This window comes from Loxodonta africana, chromosome 11 (assembly GCF_030014295.1).
Source record: "Loxodonta africana isolate mLoxAfr1 chromosome 11, mLoxAfr1.hap2, whole genome shotgun sequence".
In the NCBI taxonomy this organism is placed as follows: Eukaryota; Metazoa; Chordata; class Mammalia; order Proboscidea; family Elephantidae; genus Loxodonta; species Loxodonta africana.
In genome coordinates, this window is record NC_087352.1 from 277,162 (window position 1) to 298,601 (window position 21,440).

Genomic DNA, 21,440 nt, shown 5'->3' on the forward strand with positions numbered 1-21,440 from the left:
AGTATAAGATAGAAAATGATACTGGTGAGGAGTGAGCTTCTTGGATCAAGTAGACACATGAGACTGTGTGTGCAGCTCCTGTCTGGAGGGGAGATGTAAAGGCCAAGGGGGACAGAAGCTGGCTGAATGGACATGGAAATACAGGGTGGAGAGAAGGAGTGTGCTGTCTCAGGAGGAGAGCAACTAGGAGTATATAGCAAAGTGTATATAAGGTTTTGTATGAGAGACTGACTTGATTTGTAAACTTTCACTTAAAGCACAATAGAAATTAACAAATAAATAAACAGGAACGCATAAACATCGATATCCTAGGCGTTAGTGAGCTGAAATAGACTGGTATTGGCCATTTTGAATTGGACAGTCTTATGGTCTACTATGCTGGGAATGACAATTTGAAGAGGAATGGCGTTGCATTCATCATCTGTTTTAGTCATCTACTGCTGCTGTAACAGAAATACCACAAATGGATGGATGGCTTTAACAAAGAGAAATTTATTTTCTCACAGTAAAGTAGGCTAAAAGTCCAAATTCAGGGCATCAGCACCAGGGGAAAGCTTTCTCTCTCTGTCGGTTCTGGAGGAAGGTCCCTGTGATGCATCAGTCTTCCCTTGGTCTGGGAGCAGCTCAGTGCAGGAACCTCAGGTCCAAAAGATGCGCTCTGTTGCCGGCACTGCTTTCGTGGTGGCATGAGGTCCTCCGCTCTCTGCTTGCTTCCGCTTTCTCTCTTGAGAGATAAAAGGTGGTGCAGGCCACGCCCCAGGGAAGCTCCCTTTACATTGGATCACAGAGGTGACCTGAGTAAGGGTGATGTTACATTCCTACCCTGATCCTCTCAACATAAAATTACAATAACAAAATGGAGGACAACCACACAATATTGGGAATCATGGCCTAACCAAGTTGATACACACATTTTGGGGGGACATAATTCAATCCATGACATTGCCAAAGAAAACTTTTTCATGATCTATCCTGAAGTACAGTACTGTCCTGAAGTATAACACTGTCCCTGAAGTACAACAAGTCCATCCACCTACAGGGAAGACCAGTTAATATGACTGTTATTCAAATTTACACACGAACCACTAAGGCCAAAGGTGCAGTAATTGAAGACTTTTACCAACTTCTGCAGTCTGAAATTGATCGAACATGCAATCAGGATGCATTGATAATTACTGCTGATCAGAATATGAAAGTTGGAAACAAAGAAGGATCAGTAATTGGAAGATATGGCCTTGGTGATAGAAACAACACTGGAGCTCACATGATAGAATTTTGGAAGACCGATGACTTCTTAATTGCAAATACCGTTTTTCAACAACATAAACAGCGACTATACACGTGGACCTGGACAGACAGAATACACAGGAATCAGATTGACTACATCTGTGGAAAGAGATGTGGGAAAGCCCACTATCATCATTAGAACAAAACTAGGGACTAACTGTGGAACAGACCATCAATTCCTCATATGCAAGTTCAAGGCGAAGCTGAAGAAAATTAGAACAAGTCCATGAGAGCCAAAATACGATCTTGAGTATATCCCACCTGAATTTAGAGACCATCTCAAGAATAGATTTGATGTGTTGACCATTAATGACCAAAGACCAGATGAGTTGTTGAATGACATCAAGAACATCATACATGAAGAAAGCAAGAGGTCATTACAAAGACAGGAAAGAAAGAATAGACCAAAATGGATGTCAGAAGACTCTGAAAGTTGCACTTGAACTTAGAGTAGCTAAAGCAAACAGAAGAAATGACATACAGGGGCTGTGCAGAAGATTTCAAAGGGCAGTTCCAGAAGTCAAAGTAAGGTATAATGACACGTGCAAAGGGAAGAACACGTATTGCAACGGGCAAATCTGCTGTAAAAGACAACTTGAAAGTGTTAAAAAGCAAAGATGTCACCTTGAAGACTAAGTTGTGCCTGACCTAAGCCATGGTGTTTTCAGTCGTCTCATATGCACGTGGAAGCTGGACGATGAATAAGGAAGACTGAAGAACTGGGGCCTTTGAATTTCGATGTTGGCGAAGAATATTGAATATACCATGGACTGCTATACAAATGAACAAATCTGTCTAGGAAATACAGCCAGAATGTTCCTTAGAAGCAAGGATGGAGAGACTACGTGTCACATACTTTGGACATATTATCAGGAGCGATCAGACCCTGGAGAAGGACGTCATACTTGGTAAAGTGGAGGGTCAGCTAAAAAGAGGAAGACCATCAAGGAGATGTACTGACAAAGTGGCTGCAACAATGGGCTCGAGCATAACAACGATTGTGAGGGTGATGCAGGACTGGGCAATGTTTCCTTCTCTTTTACATATGGTCACTATGAGTCGGAACCCACTGGATGGCACCTGACAACATCAAGATTATTTTCTCTTTAAATTTTACCTATGCTTGTTCATCAGATTGGTTTACTTTTCCTGAGTTCTTTTTGTCCAATTTTGTTATTTAATTTTCTATATTTTTATGTATTCTTTAATGGTTTGGAATATCTTAGCAGTAATACTATCAGTCATTAGGATATAGTGCCTTTTGGGAACATAGATTTTGAACTAAAATTTGAATATTTATATGATTATTTTTGTATATCCAGATCTTCTATATCTTCATTTGTCATTTCTGGTTATTTTTATCCATTTCCTCTAGTTTGTCCAATTGATTGTTATGAGTTGTATATACCTTTTTTCTCATAAATACTTCTAAGTTCTTTAGTATTTATATTCTTTTCTTCCTTTTCCTTTTCAGTGTTTTGGATTTGTTCCCAATCTTTTATATCATTTATTGGTATTTTTGGAAAAATGGCTTTTAGTTTTACTAACCATTTCTTTCTTTTCTGAATTCTAGTTTATTACTTTTTCTGATATTTATCTAGTTTGTTTTGCTCTTCTATTTTTCTTCTTCTTGAGTTGAAATCTTACTTTGTCTTTAAATATTTCTTGTTTTCTAACAAATGCATTTCAAGCTGTAAGTTTTCTTTGGCTATAACTTTAGCTGAATCTTGTGTGATTTCACACAAAGTTGTTCTAAATGGTTCTTAAGTTTCATTATTATTTCTTGTTGTAACAAACATTATGTAGCAGTACTTTACTATAGAATTATATGTATTTTTCTATGTTTTTGTCTGTAATTTCTAATTTCATGCCAATTGATAGTAAGTTATGATATCAGTTTTATCTGTCTGCCTACCTTAATAATTATATTCTAGTTTTCTTTGTCTTTATTTCTTGTCTATGTTACTGTCTTCTGTGACTGTGGATTTATAAGTATCTCTTTGTATATCTATCAGCTTTTGTTTATTTGCATAAAAGCTGTTGCATATTGGTGTGACTATTATAATCCTTCTCAGCTGACTCAGCTGATTGCTCTGAGCTGATTTCACTGAAAAATCGAAGCTGATTTCACTGAGAACGTCTACAAGTCCCGGCTTCCTCCTCAATCCGCCTATCTGCACCTATCCACATAGACTTCATCTTTTCCTGTTATGGTGGGTGAACTTTCTGTGCTTGAGTGTAAGGCTAGTACCTATACTTGTGTTCTAAGCACCATCTCTTCTCATCTGTTTAAGGGCACTGTTGGGTCAGTTGGTGTCTTCATCTCCAGAAACATCAACTTGTCCATTTCTGTTATAATCATTCTCATGAGCATATAAACATGCTGTAATTTCTCCCATCTTAAAAGAAAAAACAAAAACAAAATCACTTGATACTCATACTCTCCTGCAGATACGGCTCCACTTCTCTGGTACTTTTTACAATAAAATTAATCAAAATAATTTTCCATGTTCTCTCTCTCCAGCTAGTTCTTCTCCCGTGTTCTCTTGTATCTGCTTCAGTCAGAACTTGGCCCTATTACTCCACCAAAACTATTCTTAGGAAGATCACCAGTGACCTCGCATCATTAAAACCTTTGTTAAGTTTATTTTACGTCATGTATTAGCACTTGACACAGTTGGTCATTCCTCAAAATATTTTCTTCACTTGCCTTCTGGGATTCTACACTTTGCTATTTTTTTCTCCATTCTCACAGGTTGCTCTTTCTTAGTTTCCTTTGCTGGTTCCTTCTCGTGTACCCTACCTCTAAAATGTAGAAGGGCCTCAGGGCTGAATCTTCAAACTTCCCTTTTCCCTTTCCTTCTCTTCACTATCCAAGACATTTCCTGGGGTAATCTCATCAAATCCTATAGCTTTAAATATCATCTATTTGGTGATGACTCTCAAATTTCTCTCTCTAATCCAGATGTCCCCCCGAACCCCACATTTGTACATATACCTGCCTACTCATTATCTTCACTAGGACATCCAAAAGTTCAAAACCAAACTCTTTCTATTTTCTTCCAAACCTGCTCCTACCACAGTATTCTTCTCAGTAAGTGGCACTTCTGTTCTTCCAGGTGCTGAGGCAAAACATATAGATTCATACCTTTTTCTCTCTTTCTCTCATACTGTATGTACAGTCCATCAGCAAATCCTTTTCAGCATACCTTCAGAATGTATCCAGAATGCAGTGACATCTCACCTCTTCCACCGGTCTTCACAGTCATCTGGTCCGAACCAGGTGGATTATCACTATAACTTCCTAACTTCTGTAGTTACCCCCATTCTGTACTTTCCCTCCTATTAGCTATTGTTTTTTAATAAAACAATCAGAATGATTCATTTTAAAACAAAGTCAGATCTTGTCGTGTTGCTTATTACAACCATACAAGGACTTCTCTTTTCAGAATAAGTCAGATTTCTTAAAATGCCAAGATCAAGGCATTGCTTGTCATTTTCCATTGAGGTTTGATGGATTTTTATTTCCTCTCTCTGAACTGTAAGCGTATGATGGTTCCAATTTTGAGAAGAGGTCCATTTCCAATCCCTAACCTTTGTGGCCCCAAGGCCTTGTCTCCTGAATTTTGTTGGACCGTTTAGGCAATTGAAGTCAGTAAATGTCCCAAGGATAGCTATGACTTCAGAGTGTTTACTTACCTAGTTTCTGGTTCCCGCTTCATTGTGGTCCCTCTGGATATGCTTTCCTTTCTTTTAAGCTTGGCCATACTTCTAAAAGGATGTTTGTCACATGTTGTCCAGCTTTTCTTGGTATTTTTCAGCAAATCTGATGCACCATGTACGTAACACGTGTATCCACTACCTAAGTTATAATACAACACAATTCTTTTGCCCTTCACATTCCCTCATGCTGTCCCTTTGTTATCAGGCCCTCCCCCATTCTCTCTCTATAGAAAATACCGACCTATTGTCCGTTTCTATAATTTTGCCTTTTCCAGAATGTCAAATGAATTGAATCAAGATACGTAATCTTTTGGGTCTGGATTTTTTCATTTAGCAAAATACATTTAATATTTACCCATCTTGTTGCAGAAATCAATAGTCTGTTCCTGTTTACTCTGAATAGTAATCCACTGTATGGATGTACCGAGCCTTGCTGATTGATTCACTCATTGAAGGGCATCTCAGTTTCAGTTTGGGGCAATTATGAATAAAGCTGCTGTAAATTTTATTGTGCAGATTTTTGTCTGAACGCAAGTGTAAATACCTAGGAGTATGGTTGCTGGATCATGTGCTAAGTGCAAGTTTAATTAACTACCAGACTGTTTTCACAGTGGTTATGTCACTTTGCATTCCCCCCAGCAGTGTATGAGACTTTTCACGTTCTGTTTCTTGACTTGCATTGACATCAGTTTATTCTTTACATCAAACAAGCCTATACCTAGCATATTTTTTTAATTTTTAAAAATTTTGTTGTGTTTTAGGTGAGTTTACAGTGCAAATTAGTTTTTCATTCAAAAATTTTATACACAAATTGTTTTGTGATATTAGTTGCAATCCGTGCAATGTGTCAGCACTCTCCCCCTTTGCACCCTGGGCTCTCCATGTCCATTTGTCCAGTTTTCCTGTCCCTTCCTGCCTTCCCATCTTTGCTTTTTTGGCAAGTGTTGGCCATTTGGTCTCATATACTTGCTTGAACTAAGAAACAAGTCCCTCATGCGTGTTATTGTTTGTTTTATAGGCCTGTCTAATCTTTGGCTGAAAGGTAGACTTCAGGAGTGGCTTCAGTTCTGAATTAGCAGGATGTCCGGGGCTGTAGTCTCAGGGCTTCCTCTAGCCTCTGCCAGATCAGTAAGTCTGGTCCTTTTTTGTGAATTTGAATTTTGTTCTACATTTTTCTCCTCCTCTTTCTGGGACCCTCTATTGCGATCTCTGTCAGAGCAGCCAGTGGTGGTAGCTGGGCACTGTCTAGTTCTTCTGACCGAAGGTTGGTGGAGGTTGTGGTTCATTAGTCCTTTGGACTAATATTTTCCTTGTGTCTTTGGTTATCTTCATTCTCCTTTGCTCTGAATGTGATGAGACCAACAGATGTATCTTAGGGGGCGTGTTTTTTTTGTTTGTTTTTTGTAGAATCCATGGCACTTTGTCACTCCAGACTCCTTCCCCTATATTAGATAATCACCTTTTTTTCTCCAATGTCCCCAACATTCTGTAGGATTACAGAAATGTTCCATCATGTTTTACACCTGTTGCAGTGCCTGGGAGATGATAAAGATATCCTTCTGGAATGAACAAACAGATTTGGCCCTGAATAGAAGGTCAGGGAAGGGATGTGAGGCAGAATGTGAAGGAACAAAACAGACTATTAAGTAAGATAAGTAAACAGAAACAACTTAATATCTTGGTTAAAAAGGGTAGGAAGAGCTAAAGAAGATGACCATGGCTGGTACATAGGAAGCATTATGCAAGAGGCAAGGCAATTGGATTGTTTTTATTAGTTTCCTAGGGCTGCCGTGACAAAATACCACAAAGTGGATGGCTTTAAAGAGCAGACATTTATTGTCTCACATTTCTGGAGAATAGAAATCCAAATCAGAGTATTGGCGGTGTTGATTCCTTCTGAGAGCTCTGAGACAGAAACTGTTCCATGCCTCTCCTAGCTTCTGGTGACTTCCAACAGTCCCTCTCTGGCAGCTGCAGCGTAATGTGGCATCCTTCCTCTGCCTCCCTGTCTCTGTGTATCTTCTCTTTTCTTATAAGGACAGCAGTCATATAGATTAGGACCCACCCTACTCTAATATGGCCTCATTTAACCTAAATGATCATATCTTCAAATACCCTATTTCCAAACAGGGTCACATTTATAGGTACAGGAGTTAGGACTTCAGTGTATCATTTTTTTTGGCGGGGGAGGGGAACACAGCTTCATCCATAACAAGAGGTATATATGATCACTTTTCCCATTTTTATCTTAGATTTAGTGTGGATGTCCTTTTGTTTCCATCTGTAAGCAGATGATAAATGACAGATTCCAAGGGTCTACCCCTAGTGTGAAAGGAGAGATTGAATACAAAGGGCAGTACAAGAGTATTTTAGGAGTGACAGAACTGTTCTGCATCATTCCTGTGGTGGTGGATACATGGCTTGAGCCCTTAGAGGTCTTTTTTTTTTTCTCGTTTTTCACTTACGTTGTCTTGTACCTTCATTTACCTGGTTATTTTTTATTGAATGCTAGACATTGTAAAGAAAATTTACAAAAACAGTCTCAAGCCTAGGATGATGTTACACATCTCCAATGAAGATGTAAATTTGCTTATGGCAAGCAGTCTGGAATAGCCTTAATAGAAATTAATGGGTTTGAGATGATTCAAAGATGAGTTTCATGCCCTGTCCAAGCTGCTCTACTTTTTCTCCCTTACTCCTCACTGTTGCACTTAGGGTTCTAAACTCAAAGTATGGAGAGTTTATGATGGGCCTTGTTCTCCAATTATTGTTACTCAAGCCCCATGAAACAGTCCATAAATGCTGCTTAGTTTCTCCACCTCTCAATTGCCTTTTCTAAAATTGAAAGACTTTCCTAAGGGTAAACGTGGCCCCAAATGCTGGGCTTATCTCCCTGAGTTTTTATATTTTTCAACTTGTGACCAACCAACTCTTTTTTGCAATATTAACTTCCAGTGCCTTTAGTCATGTGCTTTTTAGATTTTATCCATTTTTTGTAATTGTTCTTATCAGGAAAGTTGGTATTAATTACATAGTCTTCTGTTACCAGGAGTGGATGTTTCATATTCCAGGAACTGACTTTTAAATTGAGACCTGAAGGATAAGAAAGAGCCAGTTTGCATAGTCTCGTACAGTGCAGTTCAAAGATACGAAACAGTGTCTGTCTAGGCTTAATTTGGAAAAGGCCTTATGACTTTTCCGGAGATGAAGGGAAGCTGTATGTTTTGTAAATAGTGAGCAAAGCCAAGAATGCCTCATGGGGGAAATCAGATACATAAGCAGGGAGCAGAGAGATGATGGAGGACTTTGTCGAAGTCATGGAAAAGAGTTTGGTTTTTATTCTAAGTGTAATTTGGAAACTATTTTAAAAGTTTTAAGTAGAGATAGCAAATCTTGCTCTATATCTGAATCAGAATCAGTTGGTAGAATATATTAAAACTAGAGATCTCCATGATCTTTTCCTAATTCATCACTAGATTCACGTACAGTTAATCTGGGTGGTATATGGGCATCCTTAATCTTAACAAGCTTCCCTTAACGTCTCAGATGCACTTTCACAATTCTCTGATGTCTCATGTGCCCTTTTTACATGTTAATATATGAGATCATTCTAAGCTAGTATTTTTCAAACTCTAGGTAGCAACGCATTACCAGACCATGAAAGCAGTTGTGTGGGTTTGACCATCTTTGTGTGTAAAAGAGAGAAATAGACTAGAATAAGTATAGAATTGAAAACAGGGTTGATATTTTATGAAACTATATGTCATGGGCTGTAATGCAAAAATATGGGCCGTATTAAACAATATTTGAAAACACTGATGTAAAGCATTTACGTATTATGGGTATTATTTTCCTGTTATCTCTATTTTCTATTCGACAAGTTCTGTTTCAACTGAAATGACAACAAAAGTGTTCGATTTTCTCTTATCTTTCAGAATTCCCTTCAAGGTGTGCAAGAAAGGACTTACCTCCAAAAAAAGATATCTATGAAACAGAATTATCTCAATGGGAAATGACTGCCAGGCTTGAAAGCTGTGATCTTGAGGTGTCCAGTTCCAGAGATTATTTGGAAGTTAAAGGCACATTGAAGGGACAGCAAGAAAACCAAGAGGAATATTTCAAGGAAGGGATGATCACATATGAAAAAATGTCCATTTTCAACCAGCATACTTATTTATCTCAACACCCAAGATGTCATCCTACTGAGAAACCCTATAAATGTAAGGAATGTGGGAAGGCCTTTAGACGAGCTTCACACCTTACTCAACATCAGAGTATTCATACTGGTGAAAAACCCTATGAATGTAAGCAATGTGGGAAGGCCTTTAGTCGTGATTCACAGCTCAGTCTTCATCAGAGACTTCATACTGGTGAGAAACCCTATGCATGCAAGGAATGTGGGAGGGCCTTTACTCAGAGTTCACAACTTATTTTACATCATAGAATTCATACTGGTGAGAAACCATATAAATGTGAAGAATGTGGGAAAGCCTTTATTCGTAGCTCACAACTCACTCGACATCAAAAAGTCCATACTGGTGAGAAACCTTATGAATGTAAAGAATGTGGGAAGGCCTTTACTCAGAACTCACAACTTACTCTGCACCAGAGACTTCATACTGGTGAAAAACTCTATGAATGTAAAGAATGTAGAAAGGTCTTTACTCAGCTTTCACAACTTATTCTACATAAGAGAATTCATACCGGTGAGAAACCCTATCAATGCAAGGAATGTGGGAAAGCTTTTATTTGTGGCTCACAGCTTTCCCAACATCAGAAAATTCATAATGGGGAAAAACCATATGAATGTAATGAATGTGGAAAGGCCTTTATTCGGGGTTCATTACTTATGCAACATCAGAGGATTCATACTGGTGAAAAACCCTATAAATGTGAAGAATGTGGGAAGGCCTTTATCCGTGGTTCACAACTTACTCAACACCTGAGAATTCATACCAATGAGAAGCCCTATGAATGTAAGGAATGTGGAAAAACCTTTAGTCATGGCTCACAGCTTACTCAGCATCAAAGAATTCATACGGGTGAGAAACCTTATCAATGTAAGGAATGTGGAAAGGCCTTTAATCGTGGCTCACTTCTTACTCGACATCAGAGGATTCATACTGGTGAAAAACCCTATGAATGTAAAGAATGTGGAAAGACCTTTAGTCGTGGTTCAGAACTTACTCAACATGAGAGAATCCATACTGGTGAGAAACCGTATGAATGCAAGGAATGTGGGAAGTCTTTTATTCGTGGCTCACAGCTTACTCAACATCAGAGAATTCATACTGGTGAGAAGCCCTATGAGTGTAAAGAATGTAGAATGGCCTTTACTCAGAGTTCACATCTCTCTCAACATCAGAGACTTCATACTGGCGAGAAACCTTATGTATGTAATGAATGTGGGAAGGCCTTTGCTCGTGGCTTACTGCTTATACAACATCAGAGAATCCATACTGGTGAGAAACCATATCAATGTAAGGAATGTGGGAAGGCCTTTATTCGTGGCTCACAACTTACTCAACATCAGCGAATTCACACTGGAGAAAAACCCTATGAATGCAAAGAGTGTGGAAAGGCCTTTAGTCATGGCTCTCAACTTACTCTACATCAGAGAATTCATACTGGTGAAAAGCCCTACGAGTGCAATGAATGTAGAAAGGCCTTTACTCAGAGCTCACATCTTTCTCGACATCAGAGAATTCATACTGGTGAGAAACTATATCAATGCAAAGAATGTGGGAAAGCCTTTACTCGTGGCTCACAACTAACCCAACATCGGAAAATTCATATCAGTGAGAAATCTTTTGAGTATAAGGAATGTGAGATGAACTTTAATCGTGCCTCTCAAGTTTATATATGAATTGTATGTTTGTGGTTAATGTAGAGAACCTTTTCTGGTCACTCACCTATTATTATTAAAGAATTCTTACAAATGTGAGTACGGGAGTGCATTTGCTTTACACAGCTCAGCGTCAGAGATTTTATATGGAGGAAAGATAATGTAATCCATGTAGAAAAACCTTCTATCATTACAGAAGACCTACTAAACTTTAGAGGATTCTAATAGTGAATAATTCTGATAACGTAGTAAATGTAGGAAAGCTTTGAGCCATACTGTATGTCTTTTTCAACATCATCCTGGTTCTACTAGTTGATTTCCTCTGTGACATCATGATAATTAACCTCTGATTTGGTTTAATCATTTGTAAGGCAGTCCTAAGACCTTACTTATGTTTATTAGAAGTATTAAATGAGTTATTACATGCAAAGCTCTTAGAACAGTGCCTTAAACATAGTATATCACAAATGTTAGGTATCATTATCGTTAATGTTGTTTTATAGAATTTGCATGAGAGGGGGACACTATGAGTGTAATGAATATTAAGAAATCTTTCACTAACACTTGTACCAGATTATTTGTGGAGGGGAGGGGACTGTATGCTGTAACAAGTGTGAGAAAGCTTTTATTCAGATCTCATCCAATATTTTATAAGAGGAAATTCATACTACGAAGGAACCCTGTGGATTTAATCAGCGAATTGTTAACACAGCTGTGAGAGAATTTGGGAGAGGCGTGGAATGATTTATAACAAAGTCCAAAAACTCATATTTTCCATCATCTCTAGCCACAGTTCAAGAATATTATTTAGAAATGAAAAAAAAAAAAAACTGAAAGCCAAAATAAATCTTTCCACTAGGAAATTTAAAAAACTTGACTGTATATCTTTTGAATTAATATGAAAATAAAAACTAAAATGGCAGATGGTTTTGAAATGAAAAATAATGAAAGCCTGTGTTAGACTACTATTTCCCTACCCCATATCTATTTTTCCTTCTTTAGTAACAGAATTCTGAGCTGAGAAATTATCCCAGCCTCCCTGGCAGGTCAACAAAATAGAACAAGTACTTGTGTCAGTAGGATATTTAGGAAATCTCTGTAATGTGGATATCTAAGCTGGAGATCTAGCAGTCTTATGAGGACTTTGAGAATGAATGTTGGGTGTTAAGGATGGTGGAGCAGAAATACAGGAGTTGGCAACCCTGCTGATTTGGTGGAACAGACACTCCAACTCTGATCTGCCTGTCTCTTGTATGTCTTTATATAAAATTTTAAAAATAAACTTATTTGTTGATGCTGTTATAGTTCTCATTTATTGACACTAAAACAAAATTTTTAAGGATGTAAAATTTTGTAGCTGGTTGAAAAGTTTTTGTAACTGAAGTGGGGTGCTGTGGGTGAAAATTTCAAATGTGGCTTTGGCTTAAGATCATGGGGAATAAGGCTAGGAAACTAAAGATACTTGTTTTTAGAGGCAGGACAGTTGGTCAGGCTGCCTCCCATTCTGTCTTACAAGTCAGTCCTTGTGTCAAGCTGAGGGTGTAATGTTAGGGGAAATGATACAGGGTGGTTCAGAATGTTGATGTGTATTGGATGTGTCTTGCTGCTTTCAGAAATGTCCTATGAAATAGATAAATTCAGTGTAGAGCTAGTCTGGCAACTAGCAGAGATTGAAAGCTATCACTTTGTTAACAGATGCTATCTCTGCCTGTAGGTGTGCAATCCAGGTTGACTGTGAATTTCATAATTTTGAACCATGTGGGGTTCGGCCAAACTGATTTTCTTTCCATTAACTGAAGCTATTTATAGTGATTTAAAGTGGCAGCCTGAATAAGAAATGAGACCATTGCTCATCTGCACAAAGGCAGTGACTGCTAGCAAAGATGAGGTTATTAAATATACTTTCCCCACTCAAGCCTATTGGTCCCAAATTAGCCAAATCTATTGAGTACTTAATATCTTCCAGGTACTATCCTAGGTGTTTGAATATGTCCATGAACGATTCTAGCAGGAGGAGATAGAATAATAGTAAATAAATTGTAGAGTATGTTAGAACACAGAGTTTTAAGGGAAAAAGTCATTCAAGATGAATTGAGAGGGACATGACAGTTTATCTTGCTAACAGACATCACTGAGAAGGAAAAACTTAATCATAGATTTGAAGGGGTGAGAGAGTTAGTGATTTTCTAAGGGAAGAGCATTCCAGTCGGGAAAATGATCAAAGGCTCTGAGATGGGAATATGCTGGTATATCTGAGGAACATTAGTGAAGCTATGAGGGTGAGTCAAAAAATACCACTACTAGGGTTCCAATTCATATATGCACGGGTTTATTCCAAACAAACTGTGTTTAAGATGTCTCTGTGATCAGTGGATGGCTGCAGACAAGCGCTCTCAGTAATACACTTGTCTTAGTTTCATTACGGTGCCTTCAAAAAAAAGGGATACTTTTTGTGACATGGAAAAAAAATGATTTTGCGGTCAGGGCTAATACCAAATTTTTAACAAAACTCAATTGGACATCTTCCCAAATCACTGAAGCTTTGCAACAAGTTTATCTGAATGCTGCCCCACATAAAACAACAGTTTTTAGATGCATCAAACATTTTAAAGAATTTAGGGAAGACTTCAAAGATGAGCCAAGTGAGGGAAGACCACTCAGAAGGTTATGGTGACTGTTTTTGGGGGTCCCAAAGGGGTAATCTTAATAGATTTTCTTGAAGGACACAGGATGATGGTGAGGCTTATGAAGAAGTTTCAAGAAAATTGAAAACTGCATTGCTGAGAAAAAGTCCAGGAAAGTTGCACCAAGAAATTTTTTTCTATCACGACCATGAATCTGCTCATTCTTCTAGGGTAGCAAGGGGTGTCCTATGAGAATTTCAATGGGAGACCTTACCCCAACCACCCTACAGCCTTCATCTTGCCACTTCAAACTTTTTGTTCCCAAAACTGAAAGAACATTTAAAAGGAACACAATTTGAGTCCCTCGAGGATGCCAAATCTGCCATTGTGATGTGTTGTAAATCAAGGAGTGCAGAATTCTTCAGGGAAGGGCTAGAGAAATGGAAACATGACCTTCAGAAGCGTATAGACCTAGATGGAGGATATGTCAAGAAACAATAGCTTCACATTTTGATATTTTTGTTTAATAAAGGTTTCTATGATTTTGTGACAACACATTGACTTGCCCTCGTAGTTGGAGCTCTGTGCAAGGAGAGGAGGTCAGAGAGCTAACAGGGGGCCATATCTTGTAAGCCGTTGTAGGCCCTTGCAAGTACTTTGGATTTTATTGTGAGGGGAATAGATAGCCATTGCAGAGTTTTGAGCAGAGAACTTGATCTGACTTATGCTTTGTGGCTGTTGTAGAAACAAAAACCATAAGGGGATAACAGCAGGAGGCTAAGTAGTAATTCATGAAAGATGATGGTGGCTCAGAATCAGGATGGTAGCAATGAGTATGGTGAGAGGTGTTCAGATTCTAAGACATGTTAAATGTTATGGAGCAAGCAAGATTTGCTTATGAGTTAGATGTCAGATGTAAGAGAGACAGTCCAAAGTGACTGTCTCAACGGTTTTTTGTCTTGAGCAACTGGAAGGCCTCTGGAGCCAGGGGGAAGCAGTGCTGGATCTGTGAAAGTTAAGTGCAGGCGTCTAACCTGCCTCACAGGAACAAAACAACCCCTCCCCCCTCTGGGGCTTTCGTAGCACAGAAGTGCCTCTTTTTCCCTCCCCCACACCCTTCCCTGCTCTGCTCTGATACCAGTCTGGCAGTATTCAACAATTGCAAAGCTCCCTAATCCAGAAATAAGACGTATCATGCCAAAACCAGTCTCGGGGATTTAGGGAAAAAACAAACAACAAAAAAAACCCCACCAACTCCCCTAAGTTAGGTGCTCGGGACTAACCACACCCAAACTGGTCTCGTGGCTTTAAAAAAATTGCCACATCCCCTAAGCTGGGAACTAAGGGCGGGCACTGCTCTTTTGCCTAAGCACAGGCATAAGGGGTCCATGAACTTGGAATGCCCGTCACCCCTGCCTAGACCTGTGTGGGCCGATTCAACAGTGTAGGCCCTCATTAGCATAGTACAACAAGGAGTATACATGAAGCCTATTTTTAACTGCAACAACCAAGTGGGAGTAGCAGATTCGTGACATTTGACAGCATCCTGCCCATTAAACGTAGTCCTCACCCACCCACATTAGGGGCCTGAGTACTGGCAGATTCACCCATTCCACCTAGCCACCTACGATAGGGATCCAAGAATAAGTGGAGCCTCCCAGTCCTTACGACCAACAGCATTTGTGCCCAAAGTCTGGCTGCAAAACCTACCCACCTACATGCTCGAGGTGACAGGGACATGCCTTCTATCTAGGCACTCAAGGGCAGCCATCAGGCCCCTACCTTGCTAAGCACATAGCCCCCTACTGCAGCCAGATGCCTGTGCCTGTTTGAATCACCCCTATGTAGCCATGCACACCTAGGACTGTGGGTCAAAGCCTGCACCACACACTTGGTGACCAACTATCTGGACACCTGAGCTTAATCCACACAAGAAAAGTAAACAGACTCCTGGGCTTACAGTCCAGCTCTAAATACCTGGTGACAGCTTCAAAGACACCAATAATCAAAGCAGCTCACACACCTGGCCTATTTGGGCATATTAAAACAAAAAAGCTAGGACAGAATCAGCAAACATACAATAAATAAATATAATAACTTATTGATGGCTCAGAGACAACAGTCAATATCAAATCACATAAAGAGGCTGATCACGATGGCTCCAAGAAGAGACCAAAACAAAGTATCGTGAAACCTTCCATAGGAAGAGAAAGGCTTGGAATTACCAGAGGTAGAATTCAAAAGATTAATATACAGAGCACTTCAAGAGGTAAGGAAGGAGATCAAGCAAAACTCAGACCAAGCCAAAGAACACACAAAGCAATAGAAGAATTTAGGAAAGCGAACAGGCTGCTAGAATCCACAGGGAGACAGCAAATAGAAATCCAAAACAGTAACAATAAAATTTCAGAATTAGACAATTCAACAAAGTCAAAGGAGCAGAACTGAGGCAATGGAAGTCAGAATTAGTGAGATTGAAGATAAAGCACTTGACACCAACTTATTTGAGGAAAAATCAGATAAAGGAATTTTAAAAAATGAAGAAACCCTAAGAACTACGTGGGACACTATCAAGAGAAATAACCTACAAGTGACTGGAGTACCAGAACAGGGGTGCGGGGTAACAGAAAATACAGAGAAAATTGTTGAAGATTTGCTGGCAGAAAACTTCCCTGACATCGTGGAAGACAAGAAGATATCTATCCAAGAAGTTATTTGAACCCCACACAGGTTAGATCCCAAAAGAAAGTCACCAAGGCATATTACAATCAAACTTGCCAAAACCAAAGATAGAGAGCTTTAAGAGCCACTAAGGATAAATGAAAAGTCACCTACAAAGGAGAGTCAATAAGACTAAGCTCTGACTACTCAGCAGAAACCACGCAGGCAAGAAAACAATGGAATGACGCACATAAAGCCTTGAAAGAAAAACATCACTAGCCAAGAATAAAATATCCAGGAAAACTGCCTCTCAAATATGAAGGCAAAATTTGGGCATTTCCAGATAAACAGAAGTTAAGAAAATTTGTAAAAACCAAACCAAAATTACAAGAAATATTAAAGGGAGTCCTCCAGCTAGAGAACCAACAATATCAGATAATGACCTAAGACTAGAACACAGGACAGAACAACCAGATATCAACCCAGATAGGGAAGTCACAAAAATAAGTCAAAGCTAAAACACAGAAAATAGGGCAACAGGGATGTCAATATGTAAATGATGACATTAAAACAAAAAAGAGGGACTAAATAGTGTCGTCACAGAACTTTCATATGGAAAGGAAGTTTAGGCAATACCAAGAAATAAAAGACTGGTTTAAACTTAGAAAAACGGGTAAATTTTAAGGTAACCACAAAGGAAACTAACAAATCTACCCATCAAAATAAGAAAAAAAACATAAAGACTCAGCAAACACAAAATCAACAATAATGAAAAAGATGAAAAGAAAATGCATTAAAGAAAAACAACTCAGCACGGAATTTTAAGTGGAAAAAAGAAACTGTCAATACCACACATGCAAAAAAATAAAAGAATACATGAAAATGAGAGCATTAAATTCATACCTATTAACAATTACACTGAATGTTAAATGGACTAACTGTACCAATAAAGAGACAGAGAGTGCCAGAATGAATAAAAACACAATCTGTCTATATGCTGCCCACAAGAGACACACCTTAGACTAAAAGACAAACTAAAACTCAAAGGATGGAAAAAAAAAGATATTAAGCATCAACAACCAAAAAAGAGCAGGAGTGGCAATATTAATCTCTGACAAAATAGACTTTAAAGCAAAATCCACCACAAAGGATAAGGAAGGACACTATATAATGATTAAAAGGTCAATATACCAGGAAGACATAACCATAACAAATATTTACACACCCAACAACAGGGCTCCAAAATACATAAACTCTAATAGCATTGAAAAAAGAAACATATAGCTCCACAGTAATAACAGGAGACTTCAACACACCACTTTCAGTGAAGGACAGAACATTCCTGAAGAAGATCAAAGACAGAAGATCTAAATGCCACAAGCAAGCAACTTGACCTCATAGACATCTACAGAACACTCCACCCAACAGCAGCCAATTATACTTTCTTTTCCAATGCACATGGAACATTCTCCAAAATAGATCGCATATTAGGCCGCAAAGCAAGCCTTAAGAGAATTCAAAACACTGAAAATATCACAAACCATCTTCTCTGACCATAAAGCCATAAAAGTAGAAATGAGTAACAGAAAAAGCAAGGGAAAAAAAAAAAATCGAATACATGGAAACTGAACAGCACCTTGCTCAAAAACTACCAGGTTATAGAAGAAATCAAGGACAGAGTAAAGATATTCATAAAATCAAATGAGAATGAAAGCACACCTTACCAGAACCTTTGACACACAGCAAAAACAGTGCTCAGAGATCAGTTTATAGCAATAAATGCCCACATCAAAAAAGAAGAAAAGGCCAAAGTCAAAACCTTAACCGTACAACTTGAACAAATAGGAAGAGAGCAACAAAGGTGCCCTCAGGCACCAGAGGAAAGGAAATAATAAAGACTAGTGCAAAAATAAGTGAAACAGAAAAAAAAATACAATTGAAAGAGTCAACAAGACCAAATGCTGGTTCTTTGAAAAGATCAAAAAATCGATAAACCATTGGCCAAAATGACAAAAGAAAAATAGGAGAGGAAGCAAATAACCTGAATAAGAAATGAGATGGGTGATAATGCAACAGACTCAACTGAAATTAAAAAGATCATAACATTATACTATGAAAAATTGTACTCCAACAAATTTGAAAACCTAGAGGAAATGGACAAATTTCTAGAAACACACTACCTATCTAAACTAACACAAACTGACGTAGAAAAACTAAATGAATCTATAACAAAAGAAGAGATTGAAGAGGTAAAAAAACAAAAACAAAAAACTCCCAAGGAAAAAAATCCCTGCCCCTGACGGCTTCACTGGAGCATTCTACCAAACTTTCAGAGAAGAGTTAACATCAGTACTACTAAAGGTATTTCAGAGCGTAGAAGAAGATGGCATACTCCCGAATTCATTCTATAATGCCAGCATAACCCTGATACCAAAGTCAGGTAAAAAAAAAAAAAAAAAAAGACACCACAAAAAAAAAGAAAATTACAGACCAATATCCCTCATGAACATAGATGCAAAAATCCTCAACAAAATTCTAGTCAATAGAATTCAACAACATTTCAAAAAAACAATTCATCATGAACAAGTGGGATTCATACCAGGTATGTACGGATAGGAAACCCAGGTGGCGTAGTGGTTAAGTGCTACGGCTGCTAACCAAAAAGTCAGCAGTTCGAATCTGCCAGGTGCTCCTTGGAAACTCTATGGGGCAGTTCTACTCTGTCCTATAAGATCTCTATGAGTCAGAATCGACTCGATGGCAGTGGGCTTGGTTTTTTTTGGATGCACAGATAGTTAAACATTAGAAAAACAATCAATGGAATCCATCACATAAATAAAACAAAAGATGAGAACCACATGATCTTATCAATCGATGCAGAAAAGGCACTTAACAAAGTCCAACACCTATTCATGATGAAAACTATCAGCAAAATAGGAATAGAAAGGAAATTCCTCAACATAATAAAGGGCATTTATACAAAGCCAACCCCCAACATCATTCTAAACAGAGGGAGACTGAAGGCATTCCCCTTGAAAAGGTGAACCAGACAAGGATGCCCTTTATCACCACTCTTACTCAACATTGTGCTGGAGGTCCTAGCCAGAGCAATAAGGCAAGAAAATGAAATAAAGGACATCAAAATTGGTAAGGAAGAAGTAAAAGTATCCCTGTTTGCAGGTGATATGATCTTATACACAGAAAACCCCAAAGAATCCACAAGAAAACTACTGGAACTAATAGAAGAGTTCAGCAAAATTTCGAGATAGAAGATAAACATACAAAAACCATTGAATCTCTTTACATGAACAAAGACAACTTCAAAAAGAATTCACCACATTAATACCATTTACAATAGCCCCCAAGAAGATAAAGTACTTAGGAATAAACCTAACTAGAGACGTAATAGGCTTATACAAAAAAAAAAAAAACTTACAAGACACTACTGCAAGAAACCAAGAAAGACCCACATAAGTAGAAAAACACCTTGCTCATGGATAGGAAGACTCAACACGGTGAAAATGTCAATTCTACCCAAAGCAACCTACAGATACAATGCAATTCCGATCCAAATTCCAACAACATTTTTTAATGAGATGGAGAAACAAATCAACTTCCTATGGAAAGGGTAGAGGCCCCAGATAAGGAAAGCATTACTGAAGAAGAAAAACAAAGTGGGAGGCCTCAAACTATCTGATTTTAGAACCTATTATACCACCAAAGTAGTCAAAACAGCCTGGTACTGGTACAATAACAGATACATAGGCCAATGGAACAGAACTGAGAATCTAGAAGTAAATTCATCCACCTATCAGCAGCTAATATTTGACACTGGCCCAAAGTCCTTTAAAAGGGGAAAAAGATGGTCTTTTTAACAAATGGTGCTGGCATAACTGGATATTGATCTGCAAAAAAATGGAACAAGACCCATATCCCACACCATGTACAAAAACTAACTCAAAATGGATCAAAGACCTAAATGTAAAATGATAAAAATCATGGACGAAAAAATACAGACAATGTTAGGAGCCCTAATACATGGCATAAACAGAATACAAACCATAGTTATCAAAGCACAAACACCAGAAGAGAAACTAGATAACTGGGAGCTCCTAAAAACCAAACGCTTATGCCCATCAAAAGACTTCACGAAGAGTAAAAAGACAACCTACAGACTGGGGAAAAAACTTTGGCTATTACATATCCAATAATCTATAAAATCTACAAGATACTGCAACACCTCAACAACAAAAAGACAAATAATCCAATTAAAAAATGGGCAAAGGATATGAACAGACACTTCACCAAAGAAGATATTCAGGTGGCTAATAGATACATGAGGAAATGCTCACAATCATTAGCCATTAGAAAAATGCAAATTGAAACTACAATGAGATACCCGACATCTCACCCCAACAACGGTAATCCAAAAAACACAAAATAATAAATGCTGGAGAGGTTGTGGAGAGACTGCAACGCTTGTGCATTGCCGGTGGGAATGTAAGATGGTACGAACACTTTGGAAATCGATTTGGTATTTCCTTAAAAAGCTAGAAGTTCCATATGATCAATCAATCCCACTCCTTGGAATATATCCTATAGAAATAAGAGCCATCAAACGAATAAATATATGTGCACCCATGTTCACTGCAGCACTGTTCACAATAGCAAAAAGATGGAAACAACCTAGGTGCCCATCAACAGACAAATGGATAAACAAATCATGGTACATACACATAACAGAATACCACGTAACAATAAAGAACATGATGAATCCACAAAATATCTCACAACATGGATGAACCTGGATGGCATTATGCTGAGTGAAAGTAGTCAGCCGCAAAAGGACAAATGTTGTATGAGACCACTGTTATAAGAACTCAAGAAAAGGTTTAAACACAGAAAAAGACATTATTTCATGGTTACGAGGGTACAAGAATCATCTTAGGTGAAGGGAAGGACAACACACAATACAGGGGATGTCAGTATAAATGGACTATAGCAAAAGGTAAGAATTTCCCTAAACACAGCCAAACACTTTGAGGGACAGAGTAGCTGGGGCTGGGGTCTGGGGACCATCCATTCGGGGTATAATTAGGTCAATTGGCATAAAAAAGCTCATTGAGAAAATGTTCTGCATCCCATTTTGGTCAGTGGTATCTGCGGTCTTAAAAGCTTGCAAGTAGTCATCTAAGATGCATCAGTTGGTCCCAACCCACTTGAAGCAAAGGAGAATGAAGAGAACCAAAGACACAAGGAAAATATTAGCCCAAGAGACAAAAAGACCACATCAGAGTCTC

General features: G+C 38.4%; 1 protein-coding gene across 3 annotated transcripts in view; it reads left to right on the forward strand.

Moving 5' to 3' along the window:
• LOC100660062 (zinc finger protein 420) overlaps nt 1-15,582 on the forward strand; it is a 41,119-nt gene extending 25,537 nt beyond the window's left edge. For 2 of the 3 annotated variants that reach the window (XM_064293227.1, XM_064293226.1), the window contains exon 4: nt 8,946-15,580. In XM_064293227.1, coding sequence (XP_064149297.1) covers nt 8,946-10,876 — 1,931 coding nt within the window. In that variant the 3' untranslated portion in view covers nt 10,877-15,580. Of the gene's footprint in view, nt 1-8,945 lie in introns of all 3 variants that reach the window. The other variant, XM_064293228.1, reaches the window with a different exon arrangement.
• Nucleotides 15,583-21,440: the final 5,858 nt, after the last annotated feature.